The following is a 24,106-nucleotide window of genomic DNA, read 5'->3' on the forward strand; positions in this document are numbered from 1 at the left end:
CACCTAATGGATTTTGAAATTGTCAACACATGGATAGCATGAATAAGACAAAGGCGACAGACATTCAGCTTCAGCTTCCAAGATATCTGAGAGGCACAGACTGGCAGGAAAAGCAAGCAGTATGTAAGAGAGGCTGATAAAGTTAGAGGAAAGGCAGAGAGGTGATGCTGTAGAACTGGAATATGAAGGGGGGGGGGAGAGGAGGTAGGGAGAGAGAGCAGCTTATTCTATCAGCACCAAGGACAGAGACACCAAGCAGCTGGTCTTTGAGATCTTCAGAAAGCCATATGGGAAATATATGGATATAAATCAGGTCCAAAGTGGAATATTTTTTTCTTGTATTCTTACATAGTTGCAATGTCTCGGGAAGGGCAAAGTTTGAGTCCCCTGGGGCATATGGCTGCAGAGCCACAGGAATCTAACATGTTCTCTATATCCTTCCAGAGCTGAATCAGACAGACGAGGGTAAGTTATTGTTTTCCTCTTTTGAACTTTAGTTCTGTCTTGTAAGATTTCCTGCTTTTAACCTATGCTCTTTGCAAATCTTTTAAAAAACCTAACAGCCTGAAAGAAAACCCATATGCATAAGAAGAAGAATATACCTGTCAAGGCTGTAAACTACCTATGGTTCAAGGAGGGGGGTTGTATTCTGTGCATTATCACCTGGAGGACAGGATAGAGAGAGCTTGTTCTTTTTAATATTTTCTCTTTCATAATCTAGTAAAGATTGTTAATTTTAAATGCTCTCCTCCCTCTGTAAGACTTTTTTAAAAGGTGTGTGGAAAGGAGGTTGATGTTTGTCGCTTGCTATAACTGGCAAAGTAGCTCTTGACAATCCTGAGATAATTTTGTTTTGTGCCCCTTCACTTCAATGCAGCAGTTAGAAAGGCTGTCGATTTGAAAGTCCTGTATATATTAAAAGTAAGTTTTCTAAGAAGAAAGCCCTGCTCCAACAAAGTAAGTCATATTGAAAGAATGGTGCTATTGTTTTAAGGTCGGTGCTGTAATTAAAATAATTTGAGGGATTTGAATATCTAGTGTACCAGAATGTTGAAATGAGCAAACGCAGACTTGAGGATGCATTTGTATGTGTGCATACACATGTGCATACATGCATGTACACATGTATATGTGCCCACACACATTTTTCAAGCTGTATATATAATCTCACATGACCTAAAACACTGACCTTTGAGAAAATTGCTTTGATTCTGCTATTTCCATCGGAGTTTTGCCCTTGAAATAGATGCACAAACTTCTGTAATTGAAAGGAAGTAAAAGAATGAAAGTGATTAAAATGGAGTTAGAAAAGAGAATAGGTGAAGTAGATTGAGAATGACCTATTAACGGTGGAAAAGAAAATAGGGGAGTTTCAGAAAAATACAGATATTATCCCAAATGATTGTGATTATAATGATGAAGGTTAGTAAGCTTTTAATTTGTACCACTAAGTTGTACCACTAAGTTTTTAGTTCTGAAGCTTGCTCTCATTTGGCACAGTTATCCAATAAAAACACATTTGGAATCACTTTGGGTTCTATTGATTGTTTTTGGAACCAGCAAATGGAAATGATACCTGATAACTGGGAATATGATTACAGCCATTGTCACTCAGTAATTACTTTTGATGTCAAGGCTGGTTGCTATAAAGTGCATCGGGCACACGGTTGTTTCAATGAACAGAGCTCACAGCAGAATCTTACATAGTGTGAATAATTGAGAATTTCATTTGAGGTTTGCACTGTAAGCAGAAACCAGAATAAGCCTTATGTGTTGTTTCAGACTACTATTTTGACAAGCCATTTCAGTCAAAGATCAGGCTACACATGCATATTTAAGCACAGTGAAAGGAAAATTGATTATTGCAATGTCAGGTGTTGACTTCCATGTCTGAAAATACTCAACACAGTCCAACCACTAAACTGAGTTTTCATATCATGCCTAACAAACATGGTCAGTGGAGACTGTTAATATATTCAGCTGTGTACACCAAGTGATGAGATTTCAATAGATATATAAGAATGTATGTGAATCAAATCTTAGAAATGTGGAAGTAAAAGCAATATAAAAAGTTATACAGCCCATTCTCTTGTATTGTGCTGTGTCCTTCAAACTAAAACCATTATAACAGATCAGGAGATATACAAAAGTGCAGCCTATAATAAGATTGCAGCAAGGAAGAAAACATTAGCAGCAAACTCAAATGACTTAAGATAGTTATGCAACCCCCAATCTCTGAGTGGTGAAATGTTTCAGGGGTCCCAGTGCATAAATTGAGTTTCCTTGGAATTAAGGGCATTTGAGACATTTGAGACATACGGTGTTTCTATGACATACAGTTTATCTACACATATATTCAAGTGCAGCATGCGATGCAAGGCTTACAGCATCAACACTCCAGCAGATCTTGCTCCCCCATTAAGTATTGAGTACGGCACCAAAGTCATAGCTCTGAATTCTCTTAGAGAGCAAATTAGGCCCCCATGTCTTTCCAGTTCCAGTTTATTTTAATTCTCTTTCACACATACACACACACTAATGACAACACCTCTAGCCAGAGGTTGGCGAGGAATGGCATGCCACCTTTAGGTAATTGGTTTCTGGGACAACCCATTGCCCAGTTTGTATTACAAAGCAGATACTGAACAGGTTACTTACCTAAGGAAGTGATTTGACTATTTTAGTGATCTGCTTTTCTGCAAAAATCCCATCATAAAATCACAGGCTTAGGCTCAACATTTAGCCTAACTCCAAACTTGTATGAAGTTAAGGAAGCTGTTATTTTTTTCTGAATGTGTTTGAAGCATCTCCAATCCAGCATTCGTGATTAAAGAATATTAAATATTTTTTTAGAAATGATCCCTGAAGGAATAAGCATGAACCAGTGGTACCAAATAGTATGGGAAACAGCCTTACTAGAAAAATTAACCAATAAACTTAAACTAATATGGGGACAAATAGAAGAAGACGCCTTCACCCCTTTATCACATACACAGCCCAACAAGACAATGACAAAAATCCACCAACAGCATACCAATATGGCTAACCAGATCCTAAACACCCACCCACCCCACTCACACATGAAAACAAAGACCACCACAGCCAACCACAAATGAACAGCCACACCCTAGGCCAACCCCAACCTCTCTTACCACCAAAGGAACACAAGTGAACAGCAGAGAACCTGCACAAGCAACGCTGACACAAAACCCCACATATATTAAGTAAAATAGAAACATCACCACCCGATCCCGACCCCCACTCATCTTTCCCCCCGTCCACCTCTTTCCCCCTCTTCTTCCTAATGTCTCAACAAATGAAACCAATTTTTATATAAAAAATAAAAGTTACATGGGGAGGGGGAATATGAGAGAGAGACATTGCACATACCTTTGTAAATCAAGAAAATCTTTAATAAAAATTCATTTAAAAAAGAAAGAAATGACCCCTGAAATAACGCTCCATAAACCTGCACACATCAGCCCACATTTTTCTCTCTCTAAAGAAGGATTTTCCCCAAACCACAAGCATTGCTACCATCATGCTGAACCTCCCCAAAGAAAAGTCCTGCATTCCTTAAGCTTGAGCAAGCAAAAGGCTTGGCTTCGAGGGATGCATTATTCAAGCTCTTCTTCAATGTCCATATGGGCAATCCCTAACCTAGAATATCTCAACACCCTGTCCTTAAGCCTTCTGCCCAGGGGACATCATATAAAAATAAGCTGTATTTTTATTTATTTATAAATAAATATTTATATACCACTGTATCATAAAAATATATCACAGCAGGTTGCAGCAGCAGAAAAACATAAAACCAAACAATAAAATCACAAAATGTTAAAAGCAAGTTAAAAACAAAAATAAATTAAAAGCAAGCATCAGTAGAACATTATGGGGGGTGTACTTCTAACTACCTGCATAACCCTGGCAGTATAGAAAAGTTTTCAGCAGGTGTTTAAAAGTTGGCACAGAAGGTGCCCACTGAATTTCCATTGGAAGGGTGTTCCTCAGGACTGGGCCTATGACACTAAAGGTTTGACTTCTTATTGTTGTCAAACGTGCCTCACCAACTGGGACAAAGGATTCTAGTTCAATTATATTCTATGTTGCCAAGAGGAAATATATCCAATTACCTGTAATTTTCCCCAGAACAGGGACTAGACAGGCACAAGCAGGTTAAGCTTCCTTCACGCTCTGAAGTCCATGTGTATCATTCATGCCCTGGAGGGAAAAATTGTGAGAAAGGGATTCATTGGCTTGTATCTTGAGATTGCCCAGAAAAAGGCCAAATAGCATTGCCACAGTAGTCTTACTCATACAGTAAAAGCTCAACTTGCTATATCTGAAAAGTATCTGCTTGATAGTGGGTTGACAGTAACATCTTTGCCTGGTGCCTGAAAGGTGATAATGATGGTGCCAGTGGGAGCACTCCACAGTCAGGGAGTCACCACTGTGAAGGCCCAACACAAAGAAAGGCACCAGAGGATAGACTCTGGGGCCAGGTAGGTTTGTGCAGAGAGAGGCAGTCCATAAGATACTTGTGTCCTGAGGCAACTAAGGCTATACAGGTCAAAATCAGGAATTTGACTTGAGCCCAGAAATGACTTGGCAGCCAATGCAGTCAGGCCAGGATTAATATTATATGATCAGACCTTCTCCTTCCCATCTACACTCTGGCCACCAAATTCTGCACCAGCTGCCTTCAAAGGCAAACCCACTTATAATGCACTGCAGTAATCTGATTGAATTGCAGCTGAATTACATACGCACTCAGAAAGTCAGGATTTTGCAATGGCTATGGCTTCTACTGGGACACATGTATTCTGTATTGGGCTCTGTATGGATCCAACTCATGTCCCACATTGTCATGCTAGACATGCCCCAAGGCTTCCATGTACATCACTGATATCATCACTGGTGCAGTAAAGACCAGATACCCTTCTGGATTACCACAAAAAGTAACAAGAATGGCCAAATCTGCATGTTGCATGCTGCACAGTGCAGATAGGTCCCTGGACTAGTGTTATATAGCCAAGAGACTCAATGTAATGACCCAATTTCAGCCGATGCTCATCATAAAAGTTCTATGGAATTCTGATGCAAAGTTCCAGAGAGGCCGTCTATTTTGTGGAATTGTCTTGAGACGGAGTCACTAAGAATAGCATCAGTACCTCTGGAAAAGTCATATCAAAGCTAAATGGAGCATAATAGGTTTCAGAGAACCATCAGAGGTTGATTGGGAATGAGAGACTTTGAACACCCTGCAGTGTGCCTCCTGCTGTATTCCACTTTGGACTAGGATTGTATCAGGCGAGTTCAATGGTGCAGGAACTGGGCCTCTTTCTCTACTTGGAAACTACTCAGCACTGTGTAGGAATGCTAATAATCAAGTAGTTTTTTTGTCAGAACTTTAAATTTAAATTCCCTGAAGAAAAAGCAGCAAGTAGTCGATTTTAATTGTAGTTCAGTCCGGAACTAAGTTTGACTTTATGGGACCCAGCGCAGTAAAGGAGACTGGTTTCTCAGCAAATCATTGTTGGGAATGAACAGCTAATGAGGAACATGTGACAGTTTTTGCTAAAGCAAAGGTGGTAACATCACCCATATCAATCTTAATGCCCACAGATTAATTTTTCAATGTGAATTCCACATGGTTCTTTCAGGAAGATCAGGTTCCTCACATTATACCACTGCATGGCACTGAAAGGTAGTTGTATGAAAAATTGTACAGTTGCCCAGGGCACTGATCTCCGGTAGGCACTGAGCAACCTGCTGGACTCCCTAAGTAAATATCCCATGGCCAGTTATAACATTGCCAGCAACTGTTTGCTCCAGGCCTCAGAGTTTGTAGAAAGGAGCAAAAATGGTTCATCTACTGTGTGCTTTCACCTTCCCCACATGATCACTTGGGTATGATGGTGATTGTGGTTCTTTGTGGCTGGTATGTGAAAAGTATATCTGGGGTGGTAAGACACACTGAAAATACAATCTGCACAGGAATGTTGGTGTTGAATGTGACCACCCTTTTTCCATTTCCTTTGTATTGGGTGGATGTTAGAGAAAGGAAGAGTAGGAACTCAAAAAGCAAAATACTTTGGAACCTAGTGAGTACAGAACCATAAATTTCATCTAAAGCACCCCAATGCTTTTCCTGGCACTGTTAAACAACTATCATTTCCCCCCAGATTGTATTTCATTGGCATTGGGCAATGTTACAAATGAATGACTTGTAGGGTTTCACTTATAGTCAGTGGCATAATTTGGACAGTGGTATGAAAATATAAACAGATTCTCTGTTCTTGGTGCACCACACCAATGTTCATCCAGTGTCTTTCTTTTTCAGATCTTCCATCCCATGATGACACCCTTCAGAATCACTAGCAATCCCAATTCTACAGTATCAGCCCCATACTGGCAGGATAACTCCACAGAACCTGTATCACCACAGTCTCATGCCTACTATGCCCTCTGGTACTGCATCTTGATCTTGGCCATCATTTTTGGGAATGTCCTAGTCTGCCTGGCAGTGTTGAGGGAACGTAGCCTGCAAACTACCACCAACTACCTTGTGGTGAGCCTGGCGGTAGCAGACCTGCTTGTGGCCACTTTGGTGATGCCATGGGTAGTATACCTAGAGGTCAGTATACTTTAGGCTTGCCAGTCCTATGGCTTTTCTTTTAGTATTTGTGCATGATTAATATACTCTCAAATTTTGTCATCCATTTAGAACTATACAAAACAGTAAACATCCACAGCTATGGTCTATATCAGGGGTCAGCAAACTTTTTCAGCAGGGAGCCAGTCCACTGTCCCTCAAACCTTGTGGGACACCGGACTATTTTTGGGGAGGGGTGGAATATGAACAAATTCCTATGCACCACAAATAACCCAGAGATGCATTCTAAATAAAAGCACACATTCCACTCATGTATAAAAACACTGATTCCCGGACCATCCGCGGGCCGAATTTAGAAGGAGACTGGGCTGGCCCCGGCCTCCAAGCCTTAGTTTGCCTACCCATGGTCTATATTGTTTCTTCCTCCACCCTTAAATTGTGCAATTATTGTATTATTCTGCAGGTTATCACATGGGCCCAAACTGATCCAACAAAGAGGGTTCTGGGACCTAACTTGATGATACCTTGAACTGGTAAATTACCAGAAAAGGCGGACATTCAGTTATGGCTAGGTCACTGTTTCAACCCAAGTACCTTACGTATTTTACAAAAACAGCATGAGGAACCTCTTTGTTGTACACATGTGATGGACTCCGAGTGTTCTCTGCTTCTTCTAGTTTTATAACTTAATCATAAAAGTAAAATGTAGCCCAGGTCTTGCGGAAAAAGTGAATAACAGAGGAGTATCAATTGTTAGATTTGTGCTGCTAAGCACAAATATTCATGTGCATTTTCATTTCTATGCATTGTTGGTGTAGAAACATATAATTTTAACAGAGTTGAGTTTACAAACTTTTAACTGTTTATTAATGAACACTTTCTTTAAATAGATACCAATAGTCCCATCCTGTCCACAGATCTGGAATTATATGATCCAAGAAGGGGACAGAAAATACTAATATAGACACAATCTGAACAGAAGCACCACCTACACTGCAATCTCAGTGCTCACAGACATTCTGTGCAATAAAATAATTCAGATATTTTGTTGCTGCGCTGCTTCTTGCTAGCTGATTTTAAGATGGGTTTTTAATTAATTTTAGAGGCTAAGGTGACATAAATAAATAAATCACGTATGCCACACGTACTACAGAGCTATTGCCCTCCCACAGTGCAGACTTTTCTGCACTTGGAAAAACAGTTCCTCTTACAAATATATGCCTCAACACATCACTTGCATTTATGGGACTGGGGTGACAGAATTATGCTTTGGATGGCAAAGGCAAGAATACCCAGCTGGAATACTGATGTTCCTTCTTGAAAGGTGTATTTGACATCACTTGTCCACATGCCCTTGATGAAAATGTCTTCAGCTAATTGCCAATAGCTTTTCTCCAGACCATGAATTTTCCAGCCCATTAAGTAGCATATTCTGCCCTAGAAGCCAAGAGAATAGCACCCATGCATTCATTAATGTATGTGGCTGACAACGGATGGAGATGGAAAGTATTTGTCCAGAGAACTCAGGGTCGTAAGACAATAGTTAAAACAGTGAACCATGCAGTTTTGCCATGTTATCCGCACCTGCAATACTCACGTGATAAATCTGATTTGTTTTAAGAATAATCCTAATTAGTCCATTTTAAGTAGGGGTGAATAACGGTTAAGGATCTCGGATGACAACCATGCTTGGCTGCACCTACAAAAAGGAAGCATTTCATATAGCAATCCGTAGAACGCTTCTGGGGGCAGTCAAGGTGTCAAATGGTCTGCCAGTTCTCCCAGATGAGATAATAATATCGCTGTGGGATTCATCACTTAAAAAATAAAATAAAAACCTATTATGGCTGTAAAAATAACCTTTCTGTAATTTATCTCATGGAATAAATGCCACTCTTTCAAATATGGCATATATAACAAATCTCATGTTTCAAAGCTAAAAGAAAGTTGATTAAGCCAATCTTCCTATCAATTAAGTGTTCAAGGGTCCCAGCTAATTCTATGTATCTGGTAGTTCTGCTGTGAATGACTCAAACCTGGTTAAAGGTAAAGGTAAAGGGACCCCCTGACCATTAGGTCCAGTCGTGGCCGACTCTGGGGTTGCGGCGCTCATCTCGCTTTACTGGCCGAGGAAGCCGGTGTACAGCTTCCAGGTCATGTGGCCAGCATGACTAAGCTGCTTCTGGCAAACCAGAGCAGCACATGGAAACGCCGCTTACCTTCCCGCCGGAGCAGTACCTATTTATCTACTTGCACTTTGACGTGCTTTCAAACTGCTAAGTTGGCAGGAGCAGGGACCGAGCAACAGGAGCTCACCCCATCACGGGGATTCGAACCACCGACCTTCTGATCGGCAAGTCCTAGGCTCTGTGGTTTAACCCACAGAGCCACCCGCGTCCCTATAAAACCTGGTTACTGGTATGCATTTTCCTAAATGTGGTATAGGCTAAAAATGAAAAGGGCTGACATACATTTGAATTAAGCTAACTGTTTTTTAAAAAATATGTTACTTTGTTGAGCTGTTGTTGTTGTTTAGTCGTTTAGTCGTGTCCAACTCTTCGTGACCCCATGGACCAGAGCACGCCAGGCTACTAAGACCTAATTGCAGGCCTTCCTTGCTTTCAACACTACGGATGCCAGGCAGCAATCCACTTTGGATTCTTCACCAACATGTGCCTTTCCCACAGATTTTATCCTTAGTACACCTAATGAGGTTGGTTTCTTATGCAGCCTGAGGAAATATCTATATGACCAACATAACCCAGGATATGTTGGTCATATTGAACCAACTGGGTGAAACCATAGTACTAAAAATCAGTGCTCAGGAATGTCCCTGCAAATAGTTATGTTTCTACCAACCAGCACAACACCATTTCCATAGGTGCCTACCATACCTCTAGGCAATACATCTCTGACAATGCAGAGCTGAAAACAAATGGAGGCAAACAAATTAAGTGGATTTCCACTTACTACTGCTGCACAATGGTTTGGAGCTTCTATCATTTGGCAATATCACTCTTCACTCAGTAACAGATCAAGCATTTCTCTTTTCAATGATGCACTGACTAACTGCTTTCTGAAGAGATTTAGGTAGAGTGCTCAGTCCATTAAAAGTATCTGTTTTAGGAAGATATAGCTGAATGCCTTGGGATACAATCCTAAACACACTTTCATGGAAGTAAATTCCATTAAAATAATTATATATAATGAAGGCAAAAATAGCTGAGATAATGAAAAAATAAATTAGGTCTCTAATCTGATTTTCAGCTGTCAGTAATTGTATTGGCTTCAGTGGAATTGCTGAAACCTGCATTGATGTAAATAAGAATGGATTTCTGCCCATTCTTTTAAAATCTGGTGGGTTCCTGGTTTATACTTGCATTCTTCATTTGTTTATTCATTGCACTGTATCACACACTTCCTTCAAGGTACTCATAATGGCTCTACCCTCTTCTTTTCACCACAGCTGTGAAGCTTGTTAGACAAGAGAGATAGTGAATGGCCTATAGCTATTCGACAAACTTCATGGCTGAAAGGGATTTAAACCGGGGTCCCCCACTTTAGTCTCGCCCTAACCACTGTTGTTGTTGTTGTTTAGTCGTTTAGTCGTGTCCGACTCTTCGTGACCCCATGGACCAGAGCATGCCAGGCACTCCTGTCTTCCACTGCCTCCTGCAGTTTGGTCAAACTCATGCTGGTAGCTTCGAGAACACTGTCCAACCATCTCGTCCTCTGTTGTCCCCTTCTCCTTCTGCCCTCCATTTTTCCCAGCATCAGGGTCTGTTCCAGGGAGTCTTCTCTTCTCATGAGGTGGCCAAAGTATTGGAGCCTCAGCTTCAGGATCTGTCTTTCCAGTGAGCTCTCAGTGCTGATTTCCTTAAGAATGGATAGGTTTGATCTTCTTGCAGTCTGTGGGACTCTCAAGAGTCTCCTCCAGCACCATAATTCAAAAGCATCAATTCTTTGGCAATCAGCCTTCTTTATGGTCCAGCTCTCACTTCCATACATCACTACCGGGAAAACCAAAGCTTTAACTATAGGGTCCTTTGTTGGCAAGGTTGCATTCACTGAAATCTGAACAGGCTACCCTCAAACAGAGATGCCTCTATCTACTAGTTACCTGGAAATGCAAGTGGGCAGAATGCTATCGTGCTTAGGTCCCGTTTGAAGGTCTGCTGTAGGCATTTGCTTGGCAGGATGGTGGGGTCAATGGGCCTTTGATCTGATCTAGCAGGGCTCTTCTCATGTTCTTAGGCCATTCAGGGAAAATAGATGGACACTGCCCCTCAATGTTTCAGATGACAGGTGACTAATTCTCAGGAACACCTATATTTCTGTACAACACACTAGTTCTACCTATGTTGCTTTATGTTACAAGCAATAGACAGCACAAACCTATAAATGTCTACTCGAAGTAGTCCACTCGAGTTCAGTGGAGCCAGTTGGTATGCCTCCATCTGTCTCAGGAGACAATGGAGGAATGTGCACTTTTCTTTTCTTTTCTTTTCTTTTCTTTTTTTAGTGGGGGAATCAAACCGTTAGAGAGTTACAGTGCTTGCTGTGGCTGTAGAGACCAATATGGGAGAGACATCCTTTCTTGTAGCTGGGACAGATGAAGGCGCCCAGTTGCACCATGGTGTTTCTTCTCTCTACGGTTATCCCAGTGGTCATTCCTCCTCTGGTCACTATTGCGGACACTACTGTGGATACTCAGTGGAGCTTACTCCCAGGTTAATGGGTATAAGATTGCAGCCTAAATAGATGTATGCATTAGCTGTGCGTTTTGAAGGTGTGTATCTTTTTGTGGCAACAAAATTAGATTTGCAAAAATTAAAATTAGATTATTTACATTTAAGCTTTTTGGATAATCCCACCTTGCACACAAATTGGCTGAATTTAAAATACAGCTCTTGCATGACAGATTCTAATGTAGTGCTTTTGAATAAGTGTTCCAAAAGACCAACTTATGCAGTAGATTCAAAATGTTTTATTAGAAATTGTGTTTTTTTAAAAAGGTTTGGTTTTAATTGCTTTTGATGGCATTTTTTCTTCATTTTAACATGTTTCATTTATTATTCGACTGAATGTTATACATTTCGTGTCCTAGAAATAGAGGTGTGCACACAAGAGACTAAATTGTAGTATTTGCCTATCCAATGCTGTTTGGATGCAAAAAAAAAAAAAAAGTCTGGACTTTTGTTGTATATATATCAAAACAGGAAATTTCAGACCTTTTTATGTGCATCTGCAACAAATCTCTCTCTGCCTAATAACAGCCTTGTGCCTCTCTGTTGGAAAGTGTGCATGAAACAGAACAATAATGAATAATGATGAGTAAATCAAACCTAGGGCTATAGAATTATGAAGGGCAGCTGAACAGATGCTGCCTGTTTCAGCCACTCATTAGCATTTAGTGTTTTTATTACTATTGAAAAATCAGTAACAGGCAAAGTGATCTCTCATTTTGGCACTTCCACAGACCTTAAAGCAAGCACAACTCCCATGGTTTTTACTAGCATTTTGTAGTTTAAATTGCCTTTAATTAGGTCTTTTCTCAGCTAAGGAACACTCTTTCGGTCTGAGTGCTACATGCTGAATGGCTTCTCATGCACAATACTGAGGTAAATATCACCATGATCTAGAGAAGCCTTTTCAGTGGTATCCTCTCTCACAGCTTCCAATTTCACAAGGCAGATAGCGTATTTAAGAGGCAAGAGAAGGCCAGCACCCTGCCAGCCTTATTCAAAAGATTTATATCCTGCCTTTCAGGACAGGTGTCCTCACATAAATATAGCCTTATTTCACATAAAATCATTTATGTGAGTCTACCATTGCACCCCTTTAAAATGAGCAGCAAAAATGTCAGTAAGACACAGCAATTAATGAAAAAAGTGGATTGAAATAAAAGCATCTGAGAAAGGGACCATCCATATTTCATGGTGGGTTAATGGAAAATTAAGAGCGGTCTTTCTTTGTGAAGTTTCTCTGCTGTGAGACACCCCCTAGCAAAAGGTTTGGAAGGAAGGAAGGAAATCAGCAACCCAAGAAAATCACAAGTTTATGAAGCTAGCAATACCAAATAACTACTTGGGGCGCAAAGAGAGTGGGAAGAATTTACAGAGCCTACCTTGATAGAGTGCATAGTCATATACATAGCATAAGAAGAACACAAGGAAGTGATCTCTAAGTAGACTATGGTGTAAAATAATTATTTGACTTGAGGCCTACCAGAATCTATCATGGCTGCTTGACTAGGCCTGGCTAAATAAAACCTGTTGGAACGTATGCAGAAACACATGAAGTCAATTTCTAAATATTATGCAGTACATGGCCGGCCAGAACAAGCAGAGGTATTTTCCCTTGCTCCCTCATACAGCCCACAGCAGACCAGAGAACAACTGTGGTTTAGCGGTTTCATACAGCATTGATAATTTCATATATTTAATATGGGCTTGCCTTCTTTTTTGAGGTATGTTTACCCTGTCATGCTGCAGGGCGGCTAACAATAAAACAAATTAAAATGCAATAAAAAATACTAAGAAGTTTTTAATGTGTGACATTTTAATGTATTTTTAATCTTTGTTGGAAGCCGCCCAGAGTGGCTGGGAAAATCCAGCCAGATGGGTGGGGTACAAATAATAAATTATTATTATTAATTATTATTAAATTGCCAGTGCTTGTTGCACATGTGTTTTAAACATGAAATGAGGTAATGATGTATATGATTGGTGAAAATTGAAATGTTTTGTTTGAAATTTTATAAATACTGCTGCCTGAACCACCGGGCAGGGTTGCAGTTTTGCGGAACGATCCGACTATAACCTATTGCTTTGCGATAAACACTGTTGGACTCCTACCTCCTCCCGTTTCTGAGTTTTATTGACGTAAACTCAGGAGATAAGCTATTTTCTGGCTTACAACAAAACAGTAAAACAGCAGATGAGAAACCACAATAAAAATGAAAAGACAAACAACTCAATTAAAAATAATAGCAGATCAGGCAATTAAAAGGAGACAGATATCATAAAAAGCCATTAAGCCTAAGAGAACAGCATGGCCTTTATCCATTGTCTAAAAGTTGGTGAAGAAGGCACCAGACTTTTTATTCTATTTTTTTTTTAAAAAAAAACTATTGATATCCTACTTTTTTCAAGATCTCAAGGTGGATAACAAAAATTCAGCAAAATAGCCAATACAAAATGAACCATAAAAGTACACATGAAAACAATTCATAATGCTCGCTTGAGCAGCCATACTTTTAACGAAAGGTTACCAACATAGGAGCCAGCCAAATATCACGGAGCAGGGAATTTAAAAGCCAGGATGCAACCACAGACAAGAAGGCCTGGCCTCACATTTCCATGGGGGATCAAGTTCCAATGGTGGGACACTGAGGAAAGCCTCCATGGCTAATTAATTCTCAGGCAGCCTGTGCAAAAAAATTTTTTGAAAAATACTGGCCTAATAAGTTCTCTGGTTCCAAATATATCCAGGGACCGAGTGCCACTGTTTGGGTGCCACTGCTGAAGAGGCCTTCTTTTCAGTATCCTTTCAGAGCCCAGGAGGTGGGGGGAAACAACAACAAAAGCCTCCAGAACAGATCTTAATTGGTGGGCAGGTTCATGAGGGAAAAGATGGTCTTTTCGATACCCAGGTCATGGTAATTTAAAGACCAATACCAAAACTTTGAATTGTGCCCCAAAACAAACTGACAACCTGTGAAGTTTTAGGGGGTTTTTTGGATTAGCATTACATGCTCTCTGTAGTTGGCCCCGTGTAATAATCTAGCTGTTGCATTTTGCACCTGTTAGTTTTTGAACGCTTTTGAGATTCCACACACAATGTATTACAGTAACGTAGACTGGGTAAATAGACCATGAATAATTGAACGAACACAGCTGCTGAATCAGCTAAATTTTACCTCTCCGTGCACTGCAACCTCAATGAAAATAGGTTTTCTGCCCCTACTATTAAGTAAGGGAGGGAGCTGGGGCAGGCGGGGAGACTGGCAAAGTTCCTAATGGCGCATTTAGTGTCATGTCTAGTTTAACCCTCGGTGTTGATTTCCCCGAACCTGGCAAGCATGAACTTGAATGATTATTTGCAGAGTTTGATGCTTCAGTTCTTTTGTAATGGAATTAAAAAAATATATATCCTGGTGAACCTAGTTAACATATACCTACATCCATTCTCCACTTTCTAGATTTGTGACTAGAGCAGCATTTAATTCTCAAAGGCAGGGCTAACTGCAAGAGGATAAAGGTAAAGGGACCCCTGACTATTAGGTCCAGTTGCGACCGACTCTGGGGTTGCGGCGCTCATCTCACTTTATTGGCCGAGGGAGCTGGCGTACAGCTTCCGGGTCATGTGGCCAGCATGACTTCTGGCTTCTGGCGAACCAGAACAGTGCACAGAAACGCCGTTTACCTTCCCGCCGGAGCAGTACCTATTTATCTACTTGCACTTTGACATGCTTTCGAACTGCTAGGTTGGCAGGAGCAGGGGCCAAGCAACGGGAGCTTACCCCATCACGGGGATTCGAACTGCTAACCTTCTGATTGTCAAGCCCTAGGATATACGGGTTTAAATACTAGGAGCCTCACAGCTTTCCTCTATGAACAAGTCCATATAAAACAATTCTACAGTTCTAATGGGAAGGAGCAACTGCAGTGCGTTAGTATTCAGTGCAATGCAATAGTGACATTTTGTGGTTGATATTTAGGTGATGGGAGGAGTCTGGAATTTCAGCCGTGTTTGCTGTGACATATTTGTTACTATGGACGTGATGATGTGCACAGCCAGCATTTTAAATCTCTGTGCTATCAGCATTGACAGGTAAGAACAAAAAAGCACAACAGTAAGCTGTGGTAGAAATGGGAGGTTCTCAGGTGGGCTAAGACAGGGAAGTGGGTTGAATTTTATGTTAGGGATTTATACAGAAAAACAATTGTGCCACATATGTGCATGCCACGTAATACGTCAGATAATTGTGCCACATATGATAGTTTTTATGTATGTGTCAGACATTAGATTCCCCATCTGTGTCTTTTTTAGCAAAGTAAACGTGGGGAATATAAAGGGTTTCCATAAAGTTAAGCAGATGTGATAGCAAACTATGGCCTGGTTCGTAAATCATGGCATATCAGGACCATGCAAATGTGCTAGATGAACCCCAGATTTCCCTCCTCCTTAAGCACAATCTGGACCTAAGGTTGGTCCTATGGTTACATTTTACGGCTAAGGAGAAGAGACATTAACCACAATCCCCAAATTGGTAAAGGTAAAGGTAAGGGGACTCCTGACCATTAGGTCCAGTCGTGGCCAACTCTGGGGTTGCGGCGCTCATCTAACTTTATTGGCCGAGGGAGCTGATGTACAGCTTCTGGGTCATGTGGCCGGCATACTAAGCCGCTTCTGGCGAACCAGAGCAGCGCACAGAAACGCCGTTTACCTTATTTATCTACTTGCACTTTGACGTGCTTTCGAACTGCTAGGTTGGCAGGAGCAGGGACCGAGCAACAGGAGCTCACCCCGTCGCGGGGATTCGAACTGCCGACCTTCTGATCGGCAAGTCCTAGGCTCTGTGGTTTAACCCACAGCGCCACTCGCGTCCCTCCCCAGCTTGGACAACACCCTAAAAACCTTGACTTATCTGTCATGTCATGTTGTGCTAAAAAGACAGGGGGCAGATAGCAAAGTGGGTGCAAGCTCATCTCTGGGAGCTAACAATTTCATGCAGTCCTGTTAACACATAGCTTGGCTTAACATGATGTGTGAATGAGGCCTATACATATGTTGCATGCACACACATATAATAGTGCCTCAACCTTTTTTACACTCATTTAAATGGAGTGGGGAGGGGAACAAAAGATTTCTGCACTGGCCATTTTTATTCCACCCAGTCATGCACTGAAACTGGGTTCAGTGACAGCACCAGAAAAAGGGATGGGGCACAGAAGGAGCAAAGTATATTTCAGGGGTGGGGGGCAATTGCATTCCATATGTTAAGATCTCTGAAAGAAAAATAACAGTATATGCTAATGACAGGAGTTCAGCAGTGTGAGGAGTGAGCTTCTTTGATGGGGGTGAACTTGCCCCCCCCCCCTCTGGTGCTGCCCATGCTGAAACCGTACAAAGGAGGAAAACAGATTGTGATTTTGAGCAGGCAAATGGGAAAAGATTAATAATCCCTTTTCTAGATATTGTACCTTCACTCAAAATCACGTCCTCCAGCTGCTGCTTTTCATTAACAAAAAAGTCAGGGTTTCATTACACATGGCCACATCCTCTGACATGCACACACACACACACACACACACACACACGTGTGCAGAAAGCATTGCTTGTAGAAATCTCTTGTCATGATTGGCTATGTCTTTGATTCGCTGCCTCTTCTTACCATTAACAGATACTGACTTACCCGATTCTTTTTTCCAATCTCTTTTCCACACTGCTTGCCTTTTTTCATCTCTGGCTATTACTACTGAATTGTTTTTCACTTTTCTCATCTTCCATTTTGCATCATTGTATTTATTCTGTTTTCCCATCTCTTCTTTTACTTTCTTCCACTTTGAATTCAACTTTGTCTTATCTTCCTCTGTTTCTGAATTCCCTTCCCTTTACATTTCTTGTACAACAACTCCTCCGTCTTCTTCACCCTTGCTTTGGAGTTGGTTCACTTTGCAGATACACTGCAGTGGTTATGCCTGTTCATTATCAGTACAGCACAGGGCCCAGCTCTTGCCGAAGGGTGTCCATTATGATAGCAGTGGTCTGGTTGTTGGCATTTGCCGTTTCCTGCCCTCTTCTCTTTGGCTTCAACACCACAGGTAAATACAGTAACAATACCTTGAAGCACAGGCTTTGTACACAAACATGGGGCCTCCTACGGCTTATGGCTTTAAGAACTGAGCTTCCCCTTTTTCCAAGAACAAGCTGGAAAAGCCATCCTACTTCTGTCAACTGTGGAAGATATTAAAATGGCTACTGGAAAAATGTTCAGCCTCCAAACTACATTTTTTAGATCTTACTAGTTTGTAGAAACAAAAACATACTGTATTTGTTCTAAGAACCATACCTTTATTATTCACACACAAAAATATGTAGCATGAAAGTTACTCTACCTCCTCTTTTCTATGTGTCTTTTCGCTCAGGTGATCCAAATATTTGTTCCATATCCAATCCCAACTTTGTTATCTACTCCTCTGTGGTGTCATTTTATCTTCCGTTTTTGGTGACCCTGCTGCTCTACATCCGGATTTATATGGTGCTGAGGCAGAGACAAAGGAAGCGAATTCTCTCCAGACAAAGCAGCCACAGCAGTAAAACCTGCTACAAACAACAGGTATGACACAACATACAAACAAAAAGGCTTTATCTAGAAAGGGCCTTAACTGTCATATTCTATATAGTATGCCTGTAGGGTTCTACTGGAGCCCATAAGGGGTGAAATAGAAACAGCCCTATCGACTTGCAACAGGCCTATGTAGGCCTCATTTCTACACCTCCTGTGCCTCTTCCTCATATGGAGTCTGCTCAGCTCCCATAAACTACTGCAGCTGTTGTTTCCTTGCAGCTGTTGTTAAGACTACAGTTCCCACCTGGAGGTACCACATAGGCTGCTTTTGGCCTTCTGCAATGCATTCTCTCTGCCTAATCTCATGTCCTACTTGTGAGCTTTCCATAGGCCTCTGGCAGGATACTAGTAAACCTTTAGTCAGACCCAGAATCACTCTTTTCATGTTCTAAGAATGGGAAGGGTTTCTTAGTTTCTTCCTCTCTGGCTATTTGTTTTAGTCAGACTCACCCCTCAGTTGGAACAGATGCTTTTCCCCACCCCACCCTGCTCAGTGGGCAATAAGACACGGGCATATCTGCTCAGAAGAATTTTGCAGGGTTTTGAATATGCAAAGCTGATTTGAGCATAGCATTAGCAGAGGGGCAACTGAAAGTATTTACCAATCATGAGCAATGATGGATCTGTTAGTCTTCATATCAGCTATTTCCAGCTCTACTTGAATGATGCACTTATGTGGTAACAAGTACTAGTGAAATAAATTACTTGCCTTTGAACTGCTAATTTTATTACTTACTTTTGGGAACAAGTATTTTATTTACTAGTTTCAGGTTCATAGACCTAAATGGGTATCATAAGGTATCAAATAAGGTATCAAATATCTCTGTTGGGAACACAGAATGTCATCAGGACTGCTGCAGCAATTGCAGCCTCAGGCAATAAAAGCTACAAGAGATGATGGATCCACTTTAGTGGTTAGTTTTTGTTATGAATAAAGTTTCTAACTGCTAATTTCAGTGGAAACACACATTATTTAAAGCACGGGTATTTAAAATATCAGATATACTGCCCCTACCCTGAAGAAGAAATTACATATACAATTTGCAACACTCTATGGGTTAAGTTAAATATTAGTTTTATACTAACTAGCATCCAAATAGTGTGATAATAGAGGGTTTAGAGTGTCAAACTAGAACTGAGGAAATTCAGATTTAAAATCCCACTCAGCCATGAAGCTCACTGGACAAACTTGGGCCAGTCACAATTTCTTGTATGTAACCTCACCAGGTTGTTATGAGGATAAAATTGGGAAGGGGTCTGCTGCTTTGAGCTCTTTTGAGGAAAAAGCAAGACATAAATAAGGTTTTGTTTGTTATGCTATCTATTTTTGTGTCTTTATATTGTAAACTGCCCTGTGATCTTCGGATTACACTTTGGTGTCAGAGACAGAGAGAGAGAGAGAGAGAGAGAGAGAGAGAGAGAGAGAGAGAGAGAGAGAGATTTATAACAGGTCAGTGGAACCCTACAAGTTTTGCATACCAAAGGTCCCAGGATCAGTCCCAGATAAGGCTGGGGAAAATTTCTGCCTGAAACCCTAGAGAGATGTTTCTAGTCAGTGTCAACAATATTATGCTAAAATGACCAGTGTTATGGCTTGGTCTAAGGCAGCTTCCCATCTTTCTAAGTGGAACCTGATTCTTGTTGGCCTCTTGTTTTTCAGCAACATACAGAAAGGAAAGCTTTGCACCAGAAGCTTCCCAGTGCACTCTTGTGTTGTTTGCAGCTAAAGAGTTCAGGTCAAAGGCTGCCTGCTGAGAAGAAGCCCCTGACACCCACAGAACTGCAGCAATATTGCAGTTTCTGCCACGAAGTTTCCATCTCCAGTACAGGGGATAGAGAGGTTGTTGATCTAAAGGTGAGGACAAAAGTCAAGGAACAAAGTTTAGAAGTACGCAAACTCAACAATGGCAAAACAGCAACCTCTTTGAAGCTACCATCTCAGCAGCATCGGACAATACAGCTCAGAGAAAGGAAAGCCACACAAATGCTAGCTATTGTTCTTGGTAAGTATTTTTGCTCCTTTTTAAGAACTGGCTGTGCAAGAATGAGGACCCAACTGAATATTACATGGCAGACATATATAACAGGTTTGAGGTTTTGTTTTTTGTTTTAACAAAAGCAGCTGCAACAGGCTACAAATTTGGTTGGAGGAACCACAGAGAGGAAGAGTGCTTTTAAAAAACTACACTTTAAAAGCTTGTTGCCTGCAGTTTCAATGTAAATCTACATTGTGCTTTAAAATATTTCCCTTCTACTTTCTTTCCTCCTTTATCATTATTTCCATGTGGCTAAATAGCCAAGAGGCTCTCAAAGATGTTTCTTTAGTTATGTGTGAGGATGCCCTGAAAATAATGGAAAGAACTATGAATTGGCTCTCAGGTGGGCAGATTGAGCCAAAGCCCTTCTAGGCCAAAGTGATGGTGACATCTCATTTTCTTTCTCATTCTAGGGACTTTCATAGTCTGCTGGCTGCCATTCTTTTTGACACACATACTGAATACTCATTGCAAAGCTTGCCACATCTCCCCAGAGTTGTACAGTGCTACCACATGGCTTGGGTATGTCAACAGTGCCCTCAACCCTGTCATCTACACCACCTTCAACAATGAGTTCCGTAAAGCTTTCCTCAAGATCCTGAATTGCTGAAAACTCGGAGAGCAACAAAGCATTACATACTATGTGGGTGCTGCAGATAAACATACCTGAGTGGATTTTCTCAACCAACTGTGAGGAAAAAACAACACGGGACCCACTTTTGCATCAGTTTTTCTTTAGCAGCTACTATGAGAAATACTTTTCACAATAGCAGAATCCATCTGTTCTGTGTTAGACACTGGTGCAGAAAGAACCATGAAATTGCTTTAAAGTTTTGCGTCCATGAGAAGCACACATTATGAGACTGTCTGAACAGTTCCAGGATGCAGCATTATTGTGTCTGCCTGTAGGACACTTTGAAAGGAAAAAACTGTATGACTCCTTCTGCCATAGATACCTCCAAGTAGCATATATTTGACTATGAATAGTTCTGAAGAGATTCCTATTAGGAGAGGTCAGGAGCAGGAACATCTGATGTGTTTGCACTCAGTGTTTGAAGTATAGCACAGTCATTAGATGCACATAGCCAACTGTGACTTACAAAGCAAATGTGAGTTCACACAGTTCAAAAAGTTGAGATCTGTGCACTACTATTTATCTAAACATATCACACTGGCCAGTATAACACATGCAAGGATTCCTTGGAGTTAACTGGTTTCACACACCAAAATAACAGCTAAAAATGTAAGTAATTATATTTCAGTACTATAAATAATTGAAATATATATAGTAGATAATGCCAGACACAGTAAAAAGAACAGCTTTACCAACACACAACAAAATAAAACAAATGTTCTAGATTTACGCTAATACATTAAAACGTCGTTGTATATTGACTCTTTCCAACATTCACTTTACTTGGAAATAAGTCCAGGTTTTTCAGTTGTACTTCCAAGGATTAACATGTTTCATCAGAAGTATGTTTTGCTGTGTTTGATAAAGATTGCAGCCTCAAGATTTAAAGCTCTGGACAAATATCACAACACATTGTTTCCTTGTCTGAAAGGTGGCATATAAATAATTTAAAACACAGTATAAGTCTTAAAGATAGTTTTCATACAAAAGATTCAAAAATACAATATCAACAACTAACAAAGCTTCTAAAAACCTCTTCCAACAACATTAATAACACAACATTCATAAAACATCCAGTTCATGATGCGAAACAAGAATTCCGCAAGACCACCAATTAGCAGAAACAGATGGAAAAGAGATTTCCCAGTCAAAGAAGGTGCTATCCTATGTAAGTGTTTCAGAAAGACTAGAGCATGGCTGCATTCCGGATATTTGCTAGCCCATATGCTAGCGTTATATAGTTCCAATTGAAATAGAGTTTCCCAGTTATGGTGACTTTCATTATATTGGTAGTAGTTTTCAGGTTGAAAACAGGTATGCTACATGTTTAGAGTTGTAGAGAAAAAGTGGTTTCAGGGAAACTGGCAAAGTATTCACCTTTTCAACAAAAGCTATTCTGTTGTGTGAAAGCCTAGAAAGGGGGATTTATCCCACAAACACAAAATGTATGTGTTTCCATGAAAGGGTTCTGGAAGTGCTCAGTGGATCTGCAGCAAAATTCAAAAAAAGTTTATGACATTTGAGAAGCACAGATCTGATTTAATTTAACAAAAGTATCACATGGATCTTGGAATGCCAATTCTAAGCTCTTAAAATTCTTCTTAGTTCTTAGCTGCCTAGCCCAAGACTGACCTGGTTCTTTGTGACATCAGAGCAGCTAAGCCAATTGCATCCTGAGTGGCCATAACATCTTCTCTTGAAAGACAAGCAGCAGAACAGCTCAAGAAATCGGAGCTGACTTGACAGCCTAACAAACAATAACATCAAAAGATGCAGGGCAGGTGAGAAGATCAGTCCAAGTCCAAGAAGGGCATGGAGAAAAATGTAAATACAGCTCATTCACTGTTGGGGCTTTTGCTAGCAGGTGTGGACTTGGTCAACAGCTGCACATTCTACACAAGCAATGCTTTTTATATTCACCAAGGCTCTGATCCTGGATTGCAGTCCATGTTTTTGAACTTTAATAATGCTTTCTATCCAGACAGCAAATTAAATTCACAGAAGGCAGCAGATACCCCTTAACCATTTTTAATAAATAGATACAGAACCAAGCTTAAAGTTAATACTGTATATTTTCCAACGTGTCTCCTGTTATATTTGATTTCATTCTTATAACATTTGGATATATAGCTGCACATATACCCAGTCTCTGAGTGCTAAGAGATTCCGGGGGTTACAGCCCCTGGTTCATGTTTCCTTTTTGGAATGAGGCATAGCGGAGACTGTGGTGTATCTAGGACCTTCTGCTTGCTGCTCATGAGGAAGCTGGCCTTATATTTTAACCATGATTGGGTCTAAGGATTTTGGAGGCTTGATTAAATTCTAACACTTCCTGGGTCCAGGAATGGAAAAGTGTCACACACTCATAACAGTATTATAGAGAAAGTTCATAGCTTTACTTGTCATTCAAGTACAGAATGTGTTTTGTTTGTTAATCACAGGGCAACAGCATTCCCTTAGTGTAACCATTTTTATCAGTAAATCAAGCCAACTGGGGAGAAAAGCTATCAATTACATTGAGTTTTATATTCAGCTTTCTTAAAGCAAAGGATCAGCCAGAAATTGAAACTGTGTTGCTACCATATGACTTTTTATCAAACATACAGTGTAGATAATTTTGGTTGGATTTCTGTTCATGACATATATTTCTCAAGGCATATATTTCTGAGTACCTGAATAAACATCTTCGTTATTGGAATAGATGTACTGGAATGAGACATTCATCTTTGAGAGGCAGTAACTTTTTGTTGTTGTTGGTATCCATCTGTCTCGAGAGACAATGGAGTGCACCTCCGGGTATGAAGTCAAACAGCTGCATTAGCAGCACCAACGTTTCTTCCTTGGGGTACAAGCCTGGGCAGTGTGTATGGAGATCCTGGGCTTCCCAGACAACAAGACCCCCCTCTCAGCCTTGCTGATATGGCCCAAAGGAAAGTAGAGCAATATGTTTGGCACCAGCTTGGCTGCAGGAGTTGCTATCCAACCATCTTAGGGACTCCATTCCTGATTTGTGTAGGGTTTACTCCTTAACCTTTTCATCTCCCAAATATATTCCACGAGGCAGTGGAGGTTTAGGATTAGTTTTCCTTCTAGATGGGCTACCTTCCCAGGTTGATGAGCCCCATCTGCCCCTCACTTCTCTCTACAACACATGCAAAAACTGCCTTCTTGACCATTGGCCCCACTATTGGTCTTGTAGGCAGTTTAATTACCCATAGCTGTCAACCTTCCCTTTTTTGGTGGGAAATTTCCTTGTTCCAGCGCCGTTTCCTGCTGCTTCCCACTGCTATCCCAGATTGTTAGATATCCAGTAGACTGTCCCCAGGACAGGTGAGGCTGCTGATCCCTTATTTTCAAATCTGAAAGGTGACAACTATGATTACTTCTTGTCATATTTTTAACCACCAGTTTCTCCACACTCCCTGAGAGGTAAAAGAACAGATTTCCCTCCAGTGCTTTCAATA

At 40.8% G+C, this 24,106-nt stretch overlaps 1 protein-coding gene and 1 long non-coding RNA gene across 4 annotated transcripts in view; one reads left to right on the top strand and one right to left on the bottom strand.

Annotated features, from left to right (window-relative positions):
• LOC310676022 overlaps nucleotides 1–17,827 on the bottom strand; it is a 135,995-nt gene extending 118,168 nt beyond the window's left edge. Inside the window, exons 1-3 of one of the 2 annotated variants that reach the window (XR_014510362.1) lie at nucleotides 17,740–17,827; nucleotides 4,134–4,221; nucleotides 1,190–1,258 (exon numbers count right to left, since the gene is read on the bottom strand). This is a non-coding gene — a long non-coding RNA (uncharacterized lncRNA). The remainder of the gene's footprint in view (nucleotides 1–1,189; nucleotides 1,259–4,133; nucleotides 4,222–17,739) is intronic. The other variant, XR_014510361.1, reaches the window with a different exon arrangement.
• On the top strand, nucleotides 28–23,344 carry DRD3 (dopamine receptor D3). Of its 2 annotated transcripts, XM_083437190.1 has the most exons (8): nucleotides 409–465; nucleotides 878–957; nucleotides 6,344–6,637; nucleotides 15,339–15,451; nucleotides 17,303–17,445; nucleotides 17,770–17,960; nucleotides 19,633–19,975; nucleotides 20,422–23,344. In XM_083437190.1, the coding sequence occupies exons 3-8, from the start codon at nucleotides 6,356–6,358 to the stop codon at nucleotides 20,616–20,618; spliced, it is 1,269 nt and encodes a 422-aa protein (XP_083293316.1). In that variant the 5' UTR covers nucleotides 409–465; nucleotides 878–957; nucleotides 6,344–6,355; the 3' UTR covers nucleotides 20,619–23,344. The 2 variants fall into 2 exon arrangements, with proteins under 2 accessions (XP_083293315.1, XP_083293316.1); XM_083437189.1 differs by lacking the exon at nucleotides 878–957 and having other exon boundaries at nucleotides 28–465.
• Nucleotides 23,345–24,106: the final 762 nt, after the last annotated feature.

This window comes from Podarcis tiliguerta (genome assembly GCF_965153285.1).
Source record: "Podarcis tiliguerta genome assembly, chromosome: 4".
NCBI classification, from domain to species: domain Eukaryota; kingdom Metazoa; phylum Chordata; class Lepidosauria; order Squamata; family Lacertidae; genus Podarcis; species Podarcis tiliguerta.